We start from the raw sequence: 17854 nt of genomic DNA on the forward strand, positions 1-17854 counted from the left end.
TTAGTGTGCTTATGGTTTTTGACAGCAAATTATCACTAATTCAAATAATGACATGTCTGAAACAGTTGACATTGAATAGTTTTCATAATGTTTTTTGCTTATTCTGTATTTACATGATGCTCCAGATAAGTAATTAAAGTGCCAGTCATGTGAGCTTATTTGCAACTAAAAGTCTCCAAAAGCAGACACGTAGTTTAATTATTCCTAGCAATTCACAAAAGTAAACATTTTAGCTTGGTTGTGTGTATTGCAAGGGTTTCAGGGAAAAAGTATATCTTCCTATGAAAGCTACAGCTAGACATGGCTATTGCTAAGGCCCTGAATTATGGAACTGCAGTGGCTATTTTATTTGGGAAACCAAAAAATTGTTTGTATGTGCTGTCAGCTCAGCTCCTGGCTTCCACTACCAACAGCAAAGTTCTAGAAATAAAAGCAGGAACTCTTTTTCATGGGATTTTTCAGGATCTACTGACCACAATTAGCTGGAAATTTTTTTTCAAATCACAGCTCAGGGCCCAGCCTCTGGAGCATTTGCCCTAAGAATGTAATGCTAACATGAGTTCAGTTCAAATACAAACTTATACTGCCATAAATGTACGGCACCAGCTTTGGACCCTCTTCAACTGGAAAACTGAGCGTGCATCAGGCCACCATGGAAGCCAAAGCTCAGCCAGTCTAATATCTGAATGTCTCTGCCTCAGCAGGGTTTGCACCTAGGGCTTGTACAAGAAGTGTTTTCTCATACTAAACACGAGTCTGTCCTTGACCTTTATGTTGCTGTACAGCACATGTCAGTAATTCATTTCTCCTGTGCTTGCAGCGAGCGCACTGCCCAGATGGAAATCCCACGCTCACAGTGCCAGGCAGCAGGCTCGTGCCATCAGCCCAGTGCTTCTCTCCAACATGAGACATTTTCCTACATGATTAAGGACCCACAGCACCTTCTGCTACAATAAAACTATTTGTTCAGTCACACAGAATATTCCTTTCAAAGCAAGTCTAGAGCCATTGTGTGAGTCATCTCCTTTATTTTATCAGTGCAAAATAGGGTGGATATTCACTAAGGCTTAATCTGAAATCTTTCTGCTCACAATGGTAACTTTTCCATCGATTTCAAAGGATCTCAGATGAAGCTTCAAGAATTACTAAGTTTTAGTCTGTCAGATTTGTTCATTTGAGGCCTTTATGAATTGCAGAGCAGTTGTGTACAGAACCAAGTCATGTGAAGATTAAACAAACTCCATTGACATCAGTCTCCTGACATAGAATAGCAGCAAGAAACAAATATTGACTAGAAAAACAATGCATGTACAGTGACATTTAGCTTGTATAAAGTCATAGTCTCCACATAAATGCAAATAGCACCATTTCCCCAGAGCTGAATAAATGATATTCATCGGTAAATATTTGTGTGTCTTTGACATGTCTCTAAGCAGCAAGATGAGAAATTGAGATGGAAAATACATTCACAGGTGAGAATTCAGTGCAGATTTTTCTTAAAGTTTTTCTCTCAATGCATTTGGGAGACCTTGAAAAGCAGATGCTTCCCTTTCTACTTAGTCACTCAAATGCAAAGCATCAGAACTACAACAGACCATAGCAGACTCAGCTCCTGTCAGTAGTTTCCTGACCCTGCCACTCATGCTGTGCTACATGGCAGGGCTCCAAGCCTGAGAGCACTCCTCAGAAGAAACCCTAAAGCAGCTAATTAATTTAGGAGCTTCATACTGATACACAGAAGGGATTTATGCACCAGGAAGCTATTATTTAACTATCTTTTTAAGAGAGTAGGGGATTTTATGGACCAGGGTTTCAGTGACCTATGAGACCTAAGCATCTTTAATAATGTAGCACCTGTAGAAAGTACGTGCAGAAGCTTTATCCTCTGTATGAGGAACAGCAGCACAGCTCATCAGTGTGAGGAATGAGTGCTCAGGCTCTTCAGTTAGGAAAGCGAAGACTGGGAGCCCAAATCATTACAATAGAGGTCTTTAAAGCCACAGGTGGCACAGGTAAGGTGGCTAGGTAGTAACTGTTCACCATAGAGAATGAGTCTTCCCTACAAAGTTGCACCCTTAGAATCATATTTAGGTTTTCTTCAAACTGTAAAACAATTAAGATTAAATAGGATTTCAGGCACATGCCTCGAGATGATAAACCCACTTCATGGGCAGCTTACAGTGCTGCTGAATTTCTAGAACTGACTCAGCATTCAGCCAGCAGGAGCTGCAAAAAAGTCAATCCCATTGTCTTTACATGGTCTCCTAGTCACAAACTGCATTTGCCTCCCTGGAGGTGCTAGCAAATGAGGCAATGGACTGTGCCTCCTGCCAGGCCTGTGTACAATATGTGAAGTATTAGGCTTGCAAACTGTGTTGGGATCTTCAACTCAAGGAAGTAAAAATAAGGATTATCAGCATGTAAGAAAACCCAACTGTTCCCACAGCAACTCTTTCAAGTTATATTGGACATAGTCCTCTTATTCTCCTCCTCAGTTTTTAAGATGTTCCAGTGAGGTGCTTTAATAGTTTGCAAATGAAACAGACTTCTTTCTAATGAAGGATTCTTTTTTAAAAATAGTTTTCCCACATAGGATTTTGCTCCAGCAAAATAGTCATGGTTTACAACAATTTCACAAGCTCTGCGTGATTTCTGTTCCAGACCATGGGAGGAGAGTCATTACAAGGCAGTTTTGTTTCTAGTTACAAAACAGAATATTAGTTCAAAGGATACTAAACTTCAAAATAACTCATTTTAAAAGTTACATAGAGGTCTATGGATCTGGAGGTCTGTAGACAGTTCTTCCATTCTCCACATAAATGCAACCAGGGGAAGTCAAGAATTTTTTTTAAGAGTAAACATTATTCAAAATGAGTTTGAATAATGAATTTTGTTTTCATTAGCCTATTCAAAAGGAGAAACAAAGATTTTTTACTTAGAGAGACTACACTGTTAGTGACCAAGGGGACACTGAAACATTTTGTCCCTGGTGCCAGTTTTTAAAGTAAGACTTTTTTCAGAAGAAATAGAGTGAACCCCTCTCTTTCTGAGCCCTCCTGCCTATTTTCTATGGTTCTGTATTTCCTGCAAACACCAAGATGCTGTCTCTGCTATTCCCAGCTGAGAAACAGGGGACCATTTCAGCACCAGTTTTCCAGTGCCTTGACAGCCTGGTCTCTACAGCTGGAATTACTGTTCATTTGGCATTTTTTAAAGTGAATGTGACTGCTGTTTATTTTGCTTTGCCAAAATGTTTCTGGGAGCTGTTATGGATGGATCTTCATCTTAGTTGCTGCCTGGCAGACTGAGTCGTGCCTGCAGGAAGAATTGCAGGTTTGGGGGATGGACTCACCTGCTCAGGACTTTTCAGATGTTGTATGCCTTCACTTTACCATTAAACCTTACTAACCATCTTCATGAATGTCTGTCCCTGGGCCACTCATCAGTGAAGCACCACCCAAGTGTTGCTTTCCTAAGGAGGGCTGTTAGTGCTGGTGATGGCACACACTTGTCTGCCCTCTCCCCTTACCAATTACAGGGAGTGATCTCGCACAGTTTAGCTGCCAATGTCTGACAGCATATCTCATTATCCAAGCTGTCCTCCCACCTGTGTTTCATCTGATTGCAGGTTTTATTCATACAGTCAATGAATAAATAGTCTGAATGGAAGGTTGAGCAGTAGGAGGAGGGATTGTGAAGGGCCCCAGGACCCGCCAATACCCAGCGTCGATGCTCTTTCCTTGGTGCCTGCGTGCACCTTGCTGAGCCATTCAGTGGAACAGAAGGGAGGAGCAGAGCAAAGCAGCCAGGCCAAAAGCAGCAGTGGGTACTGGCAGCAGCGCAAAACCCTGGACAAATATCTTCCCTTGCCATAACCACCTGCTCCATAGCCAGTGATTTGGGTCTGTCACCAGATCTTTGAGGTTTTCATGTTTTCCTGAGGCATGAATAGATCCATAGCAGGGATTGGTGACATGGTCAACTTCATAAAACAACAGAGGCTAAAAGAAAATTTAAAAGCTTTAAAAATTTACTTAGAGGAGAGGGAATTTTGGTGATGCAGCATGTTGTAAAAATGCGTGTACAAACTGAAGTAGGACCTAAAATAGAGAGGAAAAGTCTTTAGTAGTTAAAAATTTAGAAATATGAAGTTCAAGAAACACAGTCTTAACTACAAGTTTTCTAAAACAAAAAATTAATCAGAGAATAATGTCTCTGTGAGAGTGACTGCTAAGCATGAAGGTTGCAAGGGTCAATAACGGTACAGATTGTTTTATTACAGATTATTTTTCTTTCCAGATGAGAGGTTAAGTCTGTAGGTTATGTGTCTTCTGGGCCTGGCTATTTACTAAACTGGGATATCACCAGGGGTCAAGAGCACCTTTGCACTGAGAAAAGATCAGGTGGGAAGCACAGCTCTGGAGGAGTTAAATGCTGCTCTGGGGGAATCAAACAAGCTTGCTGCCTCTGTTAATATAGATGTCATGCATGTACCAGGGGAGAGCATGCCAGCTAAATTTAATCAGGCTAACTCCTGTAACAAGGCTGTCTAGCTGTGGGAATCATTATCTGGGTGAATTAACCCATTCAGCTCTCCATGCTAGTGTAACATGATGTTTCTGTACACAAGCTAGCTCATTTCAGCACTTCTACAAAAGCTGTCTGCAAAACAAATGGAGGCAAATCACATCATCTTTTCATTTTCTGTTCTTTCAGACACAGATTTATAGTGAAAGAAGGTTTCTGTCTCCATAAATAATCTCTGGAGGAAGAATGGGTACAATATAGAGAGAAGTTCGTTCTGCCACAACGTGGTGGAAAAGGCAGCACTTACATGTTTTAACAGTGTAGGGTTGTACAACTGATTACTACAAATTCTACCTCAAAAGATTTTGCAAGATCCAGCTACCCATGTCTCTTGGCTCTGTGGTATGGGAAATTAGATCCTCTGGTGCCCATAAGTTAAACATCTCAAGATATAAGGCAGGGCATGAAAAGGACATGATGAAATGAACTACCAGGAATGAGCTGAAGTTTACACAGGTGTTTTGTGTAGTGTAAAACAAAAGAGACTTTTTACAAGTACAATGCTAAGGATCTAAAGGGATGTGATGATGAGTTTTGAAGTTATTTTTTCTTTTGATAGTCCCTTGAAAGCAGATTATTATGCATTTAGAGTTTTATTTATTACAAAATATTGTAAATACATTAGGGTGCTACTCTAGTTTTTGGGGTTTTTTTTAAATGAGAAATCTGTGTGTTTCACTACTCCAGAGAATTTTATTTATGTCTGATGAAAACCAGGATTCAATCTGTATTGAGCCCTAGTTTGTATCAGGTTGCAGCTCAGCAGCATCTTGCCAGCTTTCACTGCCTCAGATTTACTAACTTTCATACTGAAAGTAGATAAAAATGAGTAATCATCTGTGAATGATAATTATACCACTGCTTGTGGGAGGGAGCATGGTTTGAAGATCATCACTAATTATTGTTTCTCATTTGCATGTGCCAAGATCTGCACCACAAAAGCTCACCTCTATAGTGTAATGCTGATGGAATTATTTTTTTAAAAACCTGCAAAACTGCACCAAGGGTTTTTGGAGGCAGCACCTCCTCTCTGCCATCAGTTTTCCCCAGGCTTCTAATTTGGGAAGGAAATCCTCCAGGCTGGCAAGGTTCAGTGGGAAGGAATGTAAAGCCTTTCTGATATGCAAGTGGAGATCCCCTTTCTGATGCTGATGGAGTTGAAACATCATGGTCACCCTGGCATTTACCCTGGGCTCTTGAGCAAAAGAGACAGAGAGCAACATCACAATATAGAGTACACAGTGACAAGACACAAATAACAGTGCCCAAGCACTGCTTTGCAACTTGACACTTTAGCAACCTCCTAGACGCAATTTAGTTTTCAGTGGAAAATAAGCAGTGCCACAAGGTTTCCTGCACACACACACAGCTGGCCTGCAAGAACACTTGATTTTGCTCTTGCAAGAGGACAAGAGGACACAGACTCATCTCTTTGCCCTGAGGAGGTGATGGAACAACTCTGGCCAAATCACTTCCTCTCCATCCATCCCAGTTTTGCAGCAAGCAGTGACATCTGGTTTCTGATAGAATTGATATAGGCACTCTCAGCATTATATGTGATTACTATTGGAGCAACTGAGGTGCTGCGGGTTTTGCAAGGCTGTGCTCCCAAAAAGCCCTCAGTGCTCCCCTCCACTCTTCTGCGAATTTCAACCACTTCTCACATAACTCCACCTGCAGAAGCCAGCCATCCCTTGGGGCGTCATCTGTGACTTGTGTCAGGTGCCTGTGCTGGCACCTGCCATGTCCAGCATGTTCTCTGCTGTGCCCAGCAGGGTCCCCAGTGCTGCCCACTCAGCCCATCCTGTCTGGCCAGACTGAAGCACAGATGTCCCTGTATCTCTAGAAATCTACATTACACAAAGACAGGCTGCAGACCAGTATATCCTTGATTACAACATGCTGTGCTTTCGCTGTTTATGACAGGGTCACTGCATGTATGAACATTATTAGGATGCCCACAGATGCAAACTCACAGCTCTGCCTCCACACAAATTCCTTGCTGCTGAGTCCTTCCAACCTGTCTTTCCATCATGCTATCTGTTTCAGTGGTGTGCACAGGGCGAATCTTAACTTGAAGGTCAGTTTTATAGGTCAACTCATACAAATTTCATAGTAATTTCATTCCTGGCCTCATTCAGTCTGTGTAGGAAAAGGCTGCATCCCTAAATCTATGGCCCCATAATGCAGCTAGGATTTCTTCAGGCGTGTTCTTGTAAAATTTGCAGTTTCACACAAAAACAGCCATTTCCTTTATTGTCCTACCCCAGTTTATGCTTCTGTAAGGCAACCCCAATGCAGTTTCTAATAGTTTGCTTTCATTTTGCCAACAACCTGCACCAAAATCTCATGCTGTGGCTGTGAATATGAGCTGCTTGGTGACAACAAGATTTTGTTTTGCTGACAATTCTACCACAGGTTGGTGTGATTCTGACCATCTCCACTTTGTCAGCTTTTGCATGCTGCTTTTCCACATACAACATGTTACAAACAGCATCAGTGCCTGTATAAATAACATAACGTGACCTCTGCAGCACTGACAGGGACCCAAAGCAACACCAGCATGCCAGAGTACAATTTTTAGTATTTGGAAACTTATAATCTTCAGTCAAACTCAGCTTATCATTTGATTACCAAGGAGCCATGAAATCTAAGATTTGTTGAATCTACAAAAGCAACACTAGAAAGTTGCAGGTGAAAGGCCTGAATTTCAGGGCTTTGTAAATAAAATTAGAAGAGAAAACCTCTTTGAAGGAAGAGCACTGAAAGTTTAGCATCTTTTCATAGTTTGAAATATTAGCATTATCATAAATGTGCTGTCATATTTGCCATAAACTGTCTCACAAATCATGGCACAGATTCTTGACCTTCATAGCTCCAATCACGGAACTATTGAAGGTGAGAAGCGCTCGAACCAATTCAGATTTTAATAGAGTCAAACTGATTTATTGCCGCTTAGGGCACAAAGATGTAGCAGTCATAGAGTGCAATAATTGCTTAGAGGAAATGTGAAACCATGGATGCAAAGGAACCAACCTGCTTTGTACATACACATGTGCAATGCCAGCTGCACTTTTTTCCTCCAAGTGATATTATTCCATTTTTTACGAAATGGAGGAAAGTGCAGCGGCCAAGGAATGGGAGTCAGGCAGGCAGAAATTCAAAATACTGCTACACTCTGGTCCTCTGCTAAGAAGAGGGAGTTTTTTTTGGCACGAGGAGACATGGGCATTGCCATCTCACAGCCTCAAGTTGTCCAGTTCCTTTTAAGGAACAGTTAATCAAACTCTTTCCCCTTTCTTCCTCCTAAACAGCACTCAAAGCCATTACCAATAATCAGCTACATGAAACATGATTGATTCCCATTTGGAGGAAGCCAGATGAGTTTCTTGCATCAAATGTGGGAAATTAGTCCGCGTGTGTAAAATCCTCTCTGTAGGAAATGACTGACAGCCTAAAGTGATACAGCTGCAAAACATAAACACAGCAGTGCTTTTAGTGAGAGCACTTTAGATAACTGTTATTAATGTCCCTTCCAAGATGTCACTTAGAAAACCACAATCAATTACTATAGTGATAGCAATACTATATATAGCAATTGTATGCAAGTGATGGAGATGCTGGAAACCAGCTATTATTGCTTAGACAGAGTAAAATTCTCATTGTTAACACTCATGTTATAACCACAAACACACCTGCATTTTTAAAAGATTGATGGTAAGTACCATTTAAATCCTGCCCTCCTAGCAAGGTCAGTCACTGGCTTCTCTTTGTAAATCACTTCCCAGTTTAAAATATCATTTCTTTCCTGGGCCAAAGTACTCTCTATGTGTGTCTTCTAATTCAGAACTAGAGGGAAGTCAGTTGGACAAGCAAGGAGAATGGGAGAGTGGCTGGGGAGGAGGCACTGGGAGCCCTGGCAGAGCCCCAGGAGGCAGTGCTGGGATGGCACCAGCAGCTCAGGAGAGCCTCACGCTGTTCTGGCACAGCAGCTGAGCTGGGAGGTGAACAGCCAGGGCCACAGTCAACTAATTATAGTTATAATGCCAGTGTGTATCCTCATCATGTGGGTAAGGGAGGACAAGAGGCACAAATTTAAGCTGTAGAAGAAACCTTCAGCTCTCAAAAGCTGAAATTACTTTTCAGCATTTAAATATACTTCCCTAATAATACTGGTTTAGTACTCTTATGTGGTATTTATGTTGTCTGAATTGCTAAGGGCTCACTTCCCATGAGGAACACAGGAATTAAAACTGAATTAACTCTCCAGTGATGAGTTTGGATTACTGTGAGCTTGTGGGCTCTGAAGTACCTGCAGGCAAGCTTGATGCTTTGTTTTATATTTTTCCCTGTCTTCAATTATTGCAGTGATTTTCAGGCAAAATGTTGGCCCTCCTGAGCAGTAGCAGACTTGTAAAGCCAAACTCCCCTGTGTTATCAGTGATATCCTTTGTCCTAAAGGAAACCTGATGTTTGGATCTGATTAATTTTGTTTAAATACAAGTTAATTAAGGAAAGCAAAAAAAATTATTTTTCAGAGTATCCTTGAGGTACAGGGAGCAGGTAGAGCACTGAAAGGATTTTCCTTGGGATACATCCGTGTAGGCCATCTGAGGGCAGAACCACAGCAATTCAGGTTTTACTGGATTAAACCTGTCTATATAGGCAGAGAAACCTGTATATAGGCAGTGTAGGGGAATGTCCCAGGGCCATGAAACTTCAGGGCCCCAGAGGAGTGAAGGACAAGCAGAAAGAAGCACTGCTTACATCAAGAAGCATCACAAGATGCCCTGTGTGTGTGCAATAGATCAACAAGTGGTTGTGGAGGAGATGTGAATTCCATGGTATTCCCAGTATCCTTGAGTGTGCTTGTGGGCTGGGGTACACTCACTGAATGATAGTGCTGAGGAAGGGATGTGGATTACAGTTGGGTTTGGTCTGTGCTCCAGGTGTGCAGAGAGGGAGAGAAAGTCTCTTTGTTTCATCCTCTCATTAAAGCATCAGACATAATGAGGGTGTAAACTAAGGAAATGAGAATCTGACTTGACAGAAAAGAGTCCCATGAACAATTTATGAAGAAGGTTTGAGCTGATATTTTGGCTTTAGGCCTAAACAATCAAATTGACATTTCCATGTGTGGTAGCCACATGAATACTGATGGATGGATTTCCATCTGACTTCTCTAGTCAATTTTCAATAAGCAGGACTAATATTTCCTCCAAGGCTATTCGTAGTTTAAAGCTGTTTAAAGTAGTTTCTGAAGAATGGAGAATGCTTTGGGGGGAAGGCAGTTCTGCTGTTCCTTGAGCAGAATTAAAATTCACATTTTGCTAACCCAGAGACTACAGCAGTCCGGATCTGCTTTTCTAGAGCCTATCCACAAATAGAAGTTTTTATCTAAAGTCTCTATTTTTAATTTTTCCTCATTCAGCTCATTCTGAAATGGCACTCCAGTTTCTGAAGAAGAGCATATGTACACAAAGCTAAGCAGTCAACTAGCTTTAAATGCATAATTCCTCATTCAATTTCTTAATTCCTCATTAGGTTGCATGTGCAAACTCAGAGCCTAATCCAACTCCCACTGGTATCAGTGAGAATAGGTTTTATCTCTCAGATTTAGCCATCTAAAAACCAGGCATGTATTCTAAATGCAACTGTGGAGGAGCCACTTGTAGTGAAAATAGAGCAAGATCAGCATTTCCAGGATATTCCAGAGCATATTCCTTAAGGGTTGTATTGAGAGGGGACAAGTGTATTTCCAGCAGCCGCTACCTTTTTCCCTGCTTGTAAAGGGAGCCTGTACAACTAACCTGGAAGCCTCCTTACTCTGATAAATGAAGTCAGGGAAAGAAATCTTTCTGTTTATTTCAGTGGATAAGGATTCTGACTTTCAGTTTTCCACATCCTTTATGCCATGATAAATTACAAATGAGTAAGCAAGGTCCCAGAGGTCATCCCAAACTGCATCTCATGGACTGTTAACTCTGGCTTCAATTAGCATTTGGGATGTATTGAAAAGACATGTGAACTTCTGAAACAAAATTAAACTTTTTATTATTTGTTGTTCCTTGCATCACGCTGGACTCCCTGACAGGGAGTACAATTAGATGGAAATCTCAAAGCAATGGCAGAAGCTTTTTGTCTGTCTCCTCTAAAGACACTCACAGTGGGATATGTGAAATGTCAGGAATAATTAGACAAAACTATATGAGCTCCTAGCAACACTGATGTGCTGTGTAAAACCAAGCATTTGCCATAAAGCATTAAACATTGTTGAAAACCTGCATGATAAAAGTAACCCGAATAATTTTTAAATTTTTAAGTACCGTTTCTAATACATTAATACAGACATGGATATGAAAAAGCAGAATAGAAAGGTATGAAATGCTGGCATGTCTTTACTCAGGTAGGCTGCTCTGCTGCTTTTTTTCCAAAGGTGATATATAAAAGTAATTGATGCTGCTCATACAGCAATTAAAATGAAGAGGCAAATTCCCTCAGCTCTTCGTCTGCTGGAGTGTATTTTAACAAGTAGGAAAAGGGCTAGCTCCTGGTATCAGTATCACAAAGATCACAGTCATGTTTGTGAAAAGGAACCTGTGGAGGTCCCTTAGTCCAGCCTCCTACTTTAAGTAAAATCTCCAAAATGAAGAAGGAATAGCCATTTCACATCAGCAGGAAATCTGGCCCAAATTGCCCTTTAGAGAAGAAAAAAAAATGAACGATGAATGCAGAGAAAAAGCAAGAGAAGAGAAAGGAAAATAGACCAAAATTTTATTTGAGATGACAATATTAGAAATGCAAAACTTTTTTACCAAAAGGTGGGATTATCCTAGACTGACTAACAGATGTGTTTTTATCTTCTAGGAAAACAATGAACAATTAATTTCTTCTTTCCAGGAAGAAATCTGGAAGCTTTTTTGCTGCTCCATTGAATATGGGATTATAAAAAAGTTTTTAAAATTGCACATAGAGCATCTCTTTCAAATGGATAACTTCTGAACCTGGAACTCTTCATTACCAACTTCTTACATCCTGGAGGGGAAAATGAATTTCACAAATTGCACCACTGAAGCCAGTGAGGCTGCAAAGCCAAAGACAGTAACTGAAAAGATGCTCGTTACCCTGACCTTGGCCACAATCACAACCTTGACTATGCTGCTGAATTCTGCTGTAATTGCAGCAATCTCCACAACCAAGAAGCTCCACCAGCCGGCAAATTATCTCATATGTTCACTGGCTGTGACAGATCTCCTTGTTGCTGTTCTCGTCATGCCCTTGAGCATCACTTACATAATGATGGATAAATGGACTCTGGGGTACTTCATCTGTGAGATCTGGCTCAGCGTCGACATGACCTGCTGCACGTGCTCAATCCTTCATCTGTGCGTCATCGCGCTGGACAGGTACTGGGCCATCACAGACGCCATCGAGTACGCCAGGAAGAGAACGGCAAAAAGGGCCGGGCTGATGATAGTCACCGTGTGGACCATCTCCGTTTTCATATCAATGCCCCCCCTGTTTTGGAGAAACCACCGCAGCGTCAGTATTCCCAGCGAGTGCCGCATCCAGCATGACCATGTCATCTACACTATTTATTCCACATTCGGGGCATTTTACATCCCCTTGACTTTGATCCTGATCCTGTACTACAGAATTTACCACGCTGCAAAGAGCCTTTACCAAAAGCGGGGTTCAAGCCGCCACCTCAGCAACAGGAGCACCGACAGCCAGAACTCTTTTGCCAGCTGCAAGCTCACACAGACATTCTGCGTCTCGGACTTCTCCACATCCGACCCAACCACAGAGTTTGATAAAATCAACGCATCCGTGAGGATCCCTCCTTTTGAGAATGACTTGGACCCGGCTGGCGACCGGCAGCAGATCTCCACAACACGAGAACGAAAGGCTGCTCGCATCTTGGGGCTGATTTTAGGTGCTTTCATTTTGTCCTGGTTGCCCTTTTTCATCAAGGAGCTGCTTGTGGGCCTCCACATTTGCACTGTCTCTCCAGAAGTAGCAGACTTCTTGACCTGGCTTGGGTATGTCAACTCGCTCATCAACCCTTTGCTGTACACGAGCTTTAACGAGGATTTCAAGCTGGCCTTTAGAAAGCTCATCAGGTGTCGAGAACATACTTAAAAGTACTGAGAGATGATGATGCTGGCATGACTCCTGGCCTTAAAAATGAGCAAAATTATTTGACTCTGCCACTGTTTCCCTTGATAAAGGGGATTTTTGTGTTTGCCTATCTTCTTGACTGTTCTTCAGCCTGTAATTCATTATGCCATTTTTTAATCTCTAGTGAAATTCGTAGTAAAAGGTTTGAAATAAATTTATTCTACAAAGGAAAAGATTTTTTAGAAATGCAACAACAAAAAATATCACTAGTATTAGGTACTCATGTCTCTAAGACATTTTGTGTAATCAATGATTCAAGAAGAAAAAACAAAATTCACTTTTATACTTTTTCCATTTAAGAATCAAACATCAAAATTATGTACTGTATGAAATAAACCCCATAAATACATATTCAAAAATTAATAAACACTTCATGATCATGACAGTTCAACAGCATCTCTTTACTACGGCGTTGTGAAAAAGCTGTAACAGCCATTTAGGAGGAAAATTACCACCATTTCCACCTTGGGTTGAGGCAGAATAAACTATTCCTTTTTTCAGAAATACACTCCCAAAACAGAAAGCAAAGTTCAGTTCATTGCATCTAGAAATGATCCCATTTCATGACCCAAAGGCATTTTTTAAAGTGTCTCTCTTTGTGTAATATTCCAGATTTACATTCAAGGTATTGGGCAGACAGCTGTGAAGTTGTTCTGCAATTGAGAGGATGCAGCAAGCAAGTGTCATACTTGTGAAACTAACTGCACATCTGAGCAGTCACACTTCCAATACCACTAACCCTACTTCTTCAGGCCTTGTGCCTCAGTCAGTTCTGGGGTGGTGTTTTTCACTTGTGCCACACTTCACCTGAATGTTGTGGTGCACAACCCCAAGGATCTATGGATCTTACCCCCACCAAGTCAGACAACTGGATATCTTCTCAGCAGGCCAGCTATATACAGAAATTCAAAAACATCAGTTTAACCTAATTATTTCTGAATATCAGGGGAAAAATTCAGTAAAATAATTTATTTTAAATAGCAGTCTGCACATATGCCTTGTTCTCATCTCAGAATTTCCAATGGCCATCTTGCCCACCTAACCTCTGGTCAGGTGCTCTGGTAGGATTTCTTGCTCTGGGAGTCCTTCACAGACCTACTTCCCTTGTCCTGAGAGACAAAAAGTACTTTGTATCCTATCTTTTCTGCTTATGGAAGTTAAAATTTTCTGATTCAAATGAATTGTGGAAATCAGTCTGGGAAGAGGCAGAATCAAAGCTGAGAATTTGGTATTGTCCATTTGAAACTCCTAAGCATGATTTAAATATTTATTACCACCTTGCACCCTTTTCTTCCCTGTCTATTTTTCTGGACAAATTCTTTTTGAATTACACCAATACACAACAAAGGCAACACCACATATGTCAACCTGACATCCAATAACTGTGAAAACTATAGTATGGCAGCTCCAAATCCATCAAAACAAATACTAGAGGTAGCAAAAGTGTTGTAACAGCACTGGAAGCCATCTCTGAAAAATGTTTTGGAAATTTACAAGATGACAATAATTTTTCTTATCAAGAGTCAAGGAAGTGTAAGTAATATGTGGGTAATAAACTGCAAATGGAACTGGGAAATGACATCCTTATTGGTGAGAGAAAGCATTTGGCTGGAAAGACACAGTGCCACAAGCTGAGTGCAAACCAAGTCTGAAGGTGACAAAAGGGTGACCTGCTGCTTACCCACATGCAGTGGGATTCTTCTTCCAGGACTCCCTGCCTGAGTTTGAGGTCCACTCCAGCTGTCCTTCTGAAGCTACTGTTGCAGTTGCCTCCAGCAGATACCTTTGGACTCCCTACTAGCAAACAATAATACCTAAAAAGAGAGGAAAATTATGTCAGCCACTAAAAATTTCTTTTAGTGAGGAAGTACAGATATCTGTTATGGTTTTTCCTTTTTGCAGCTTGTTGGAGGTGGAAATTGTTGATTGGAATCAGGGAAGTGTGTCCTGACCCTGTCTATCAACAAAGCTTCCAAAGCAGTTCCCCAGGGTTGATATGCTACTAAGAAAAAAGAAAAAAAAAAAAAAAAAAAAAAAAAAAAAAAAAAAAAAAAAAAACCCCACCCTGGAAATTAAAATAAAAATGTGGTATTTGTAAGAAGTGCTGCAGTATATTTTTTTTCTTTCAGAAAGAACAACAGAATTTATTATTAAAGAACAAGGATTCAGCACAATTTCTGAAATGGCAGAGAAAATGGGACACACAAGCAGTTATGGCTAGAAGAGAGTAGATTTTGGTGTCCCTTAGGTGCACAAGGGTGCCCAGCTGCTGTGATGACCAGAAAGGGAAGAGTGAGAGTGCAAGACTGCCCCAGCAGACTGTCTGAGCCACCCCAAGGAGCTCAGCTGAGGCAGAAGCTGCACCCAGCCAGGTTCTTTGGGGCTGTCTCTGGCTCAGCTGTGGGGTGGGTGGGCTGCACAGGGCTCTTTGCTAGGAGAAGGAAGGGGTGGGAGTGACAGTGCTGGTGAAAGGTGTTTCAGAGGAGAAAACCAGCAAAATGAGAGATGCTTCCAGTTCTGACAACAGCTCAGTCAACACTGTTGCCAAAACTGACACTCATTTAAACCCCTAAATGTGGCTGAAGGGCTGGAAATGCTGACTGTGACCTCCACAGCAGCTGCCATAGGCAGGTAGCAGTGCTTCAGAAACAGGATGAAAGCTGTAATATACAGGAGCTGCATCATCTTTATTTCTACTAAAGGATTCCTTTTAGTATGTGAACACTGTTATTACCACTCCAACTACCAATCAGGTTGAAGGCTGTATTCAATTTTAATATTTAGAGGTAATTAACAGGAAAAAACAGATGGATGGCTAATTTCCGTGCTTTCCTGTTAAATAAAGACTCACCATTCACTGCCAGCTGACTACTGATTTTCTAATTAAGTCATTAGCTAAACACAGAGCATGTTTTCCAACAAATGCCACTAGATTGATGAAGATGTATGTTTTCCCCATGATCAGAATCAAAGTCAGGAACAATATAAAGGATTGGCTACTTAACTCAACTTGATCAGAAATTACCAGTCTTCCCATGAAAATGAAAACTTTTGCTAGTCTGACACCACTGTTTGGCAACATCTTTTTTTTTCTTTTTTTTCTGTTGAGTTTTTGCTGCCTTTACAATGGGTTTGGAGACATTTTTTGATGTGTCCACGGCAACTCCTCATTCACACCTATCCTGGATCAGGCCCACTCACTCCATGTTGTGCAATAGAAGATCTTTCCAACAAGCTCTTAGTGATGTATTCAAGACCTACAGACTACCTCCATCTTCATCAATATCTCTAAATCATCCTGCAACCTCAAAGCCTTATTTTCTCTCATGGTACCCTTGCAAAGGTGTCTTGCTGTACAACCCTCACTTCCTGCCTGTCCTGCCTTTGGGTTTCTGACTGTCTAATCCCTAAATTTATTGTGGTCCTACTGGAGCAAGCCCCTGTTCTCCCCTCCTCTCTCTGCAGTTATTAGAATTCCTATGATTGTGGCAGTTCAAGTCTGCAAGATTTTACTGTCTTACATGTATCCAGGCCACTTCCAGAAGATTTTTACTCTCTGTAAGCAGCCAGTGCTTTGGAGTGAGTTCATACATCCCTGAAGACTGCATAAATCAACAAGTTGTCCTCCCCAAAACACAGACTCCTAAAATGCTATTTTACCTATTTTTTAATCTTGTTGTTTTTCTTCTGTAACCTATCTTTTTGTTCCCTTTCTTCCACATTAAAATTGACCCTTGTATTGTTCTTATATGGACCATTATCTTTGCTTTTAGGGACCTGCCCCTGCACAGGTTACTCAGGTTTCACTCAGCTCCTACTCTTCCACCTGTGCCAACCACAACTCTCTTCTCTGCAAGGTTTGTCCTCACCACTTCCATGAACTTTCCACATCTCTCCTGTTCCTTGCAGCTAATGGGTTTTTTCCCTTCTCAAAACCATTTCTGATATGGTAAAACTCCTGAAAGAAAAGCAGTCAAACTCCTGAAAGAAAAGCTCTGTGTGTGTGTGTGTGTGTGTGTGTATTGCCTGTCTTTTTTTTCTCCACCTTTCCCATACAGATCACATCCTCTTCTGAGGTGAACTGTCTCTCTGAAGTGCACAGCATACTGTGCACAGCATACTGTGATCACAGAGACAGCAAAAACACATTGAGAGTTGCATATGTCCTGAGCCACTTTGATTTGGCACATGCACAGTACTTTAAAGTTGTGGGTTCCTCACCACAATGATGTACCAAGTTGTTCCAAGATAATTTGGTTTATCCAAGACAAGATATTAAAAGAATAAAGGAATCTTTTTTAAGGACTCTATTTCCACTCCTGTGTTTTGAATTCCAGTTATCAAAAAGTAAAGAGCATTAGAGTGTTGAGGGGAAATATAAGCTTCCAGCTTAAGTGCAGAGATAGTCCTTGTGCCTGGGTATTGTTTAACTATTGCAAATATCAATAAGAGACAAGCTGGTTTATGTTAATCCTTTACACACCCAAATTATTTCTATGAAGAATTATCTCAAATTGCTTTATTGCTTAAGTAGGCACAGTAAATCTTGTGATATATTTTATTATTCAAGAAGTATTTCATAAGAGTCCTGTACAATATATAGTCACCCTTTCTAATTACTGTTTTTCACTTGGGGCCAATTTTTTTTTTTTTTTATTATCTGACTTTGGATAAATTCCAGCTTCATCAGCTGTAAAATTATTCTTCAGCATTCTCAATTTTACTCCGTGTACATTTGCAAATATTGCTCCCTTCCTCTCTTATACTGCCAGGGGATCTTTACTTCTTCATTAATCCCATGCAGGTGATCGCCTATGGATGATGTTATATGATTAAATTACTCCTTCCTACTCAGCTAATTTCTATGCTTCTATGAATCAGTGCTTAAATATAAATTTTTGATGCTGCTGCTGTGAGTAGAAGATGTAACTATGAATGAGCTGTGGGAAAAAAATCACGATTAGAAAATTATATTAACATCTTCTCAAAAACCTAAGGGAGAGAGACTCATTTCAATTTTTTACCTTCTTAATCACTTTTCTTTCCTTCTCATTTCACTGTTTCCTGGCCTGTGAAGCCTGTTTGT

At 40.8% G+C, this 17854-nt stretch overlaps 1 protein-coding gene across 1 annotated transcript in view; it reads left to right on the plus strand.

Moving 5' to 3' along the window:
- Positions 1 to 13700, plus strand: part of HTR1E (5-hydroxytryptamine receptor 1E) — a 34642-nt gene extending 20942 nt beyond the window's left edge. The window contains exon 2 of the mRNA XM_064710105.1: positions 11455 to 13700. Coding sequence (XP_064566175.1) covers positions 11635 to 12729 — 1095 coding nt within the window. The 5' untranslated portion in view covers positions 11455 to 11634 and the 3' untranslated portion in view covers positions 12730 to 13700. The remainder of the gene's footprint in view (positions 1 to 11454) is intronic.
- Positions 13701 to 17854: the final 4154 nt, after the last annotated feature.

This window comes from Zonotrichia leucophrys, chromosome 3, assembly GCF_028769735.1.
Source record: "Zonotrichia leucophrys gambelii isolate GWCS_2022_RI chromosome 3, RI_Zleu_2.0, whole genome shotgun sequence".
NCBI classification, from domain to species: domain Eukaryota; kingdom Metazoa; phylum Chordata; class Aves; order Passeriformes; family Passerellidae; genus Zonotrichia; species Zonotrichia leucophrys.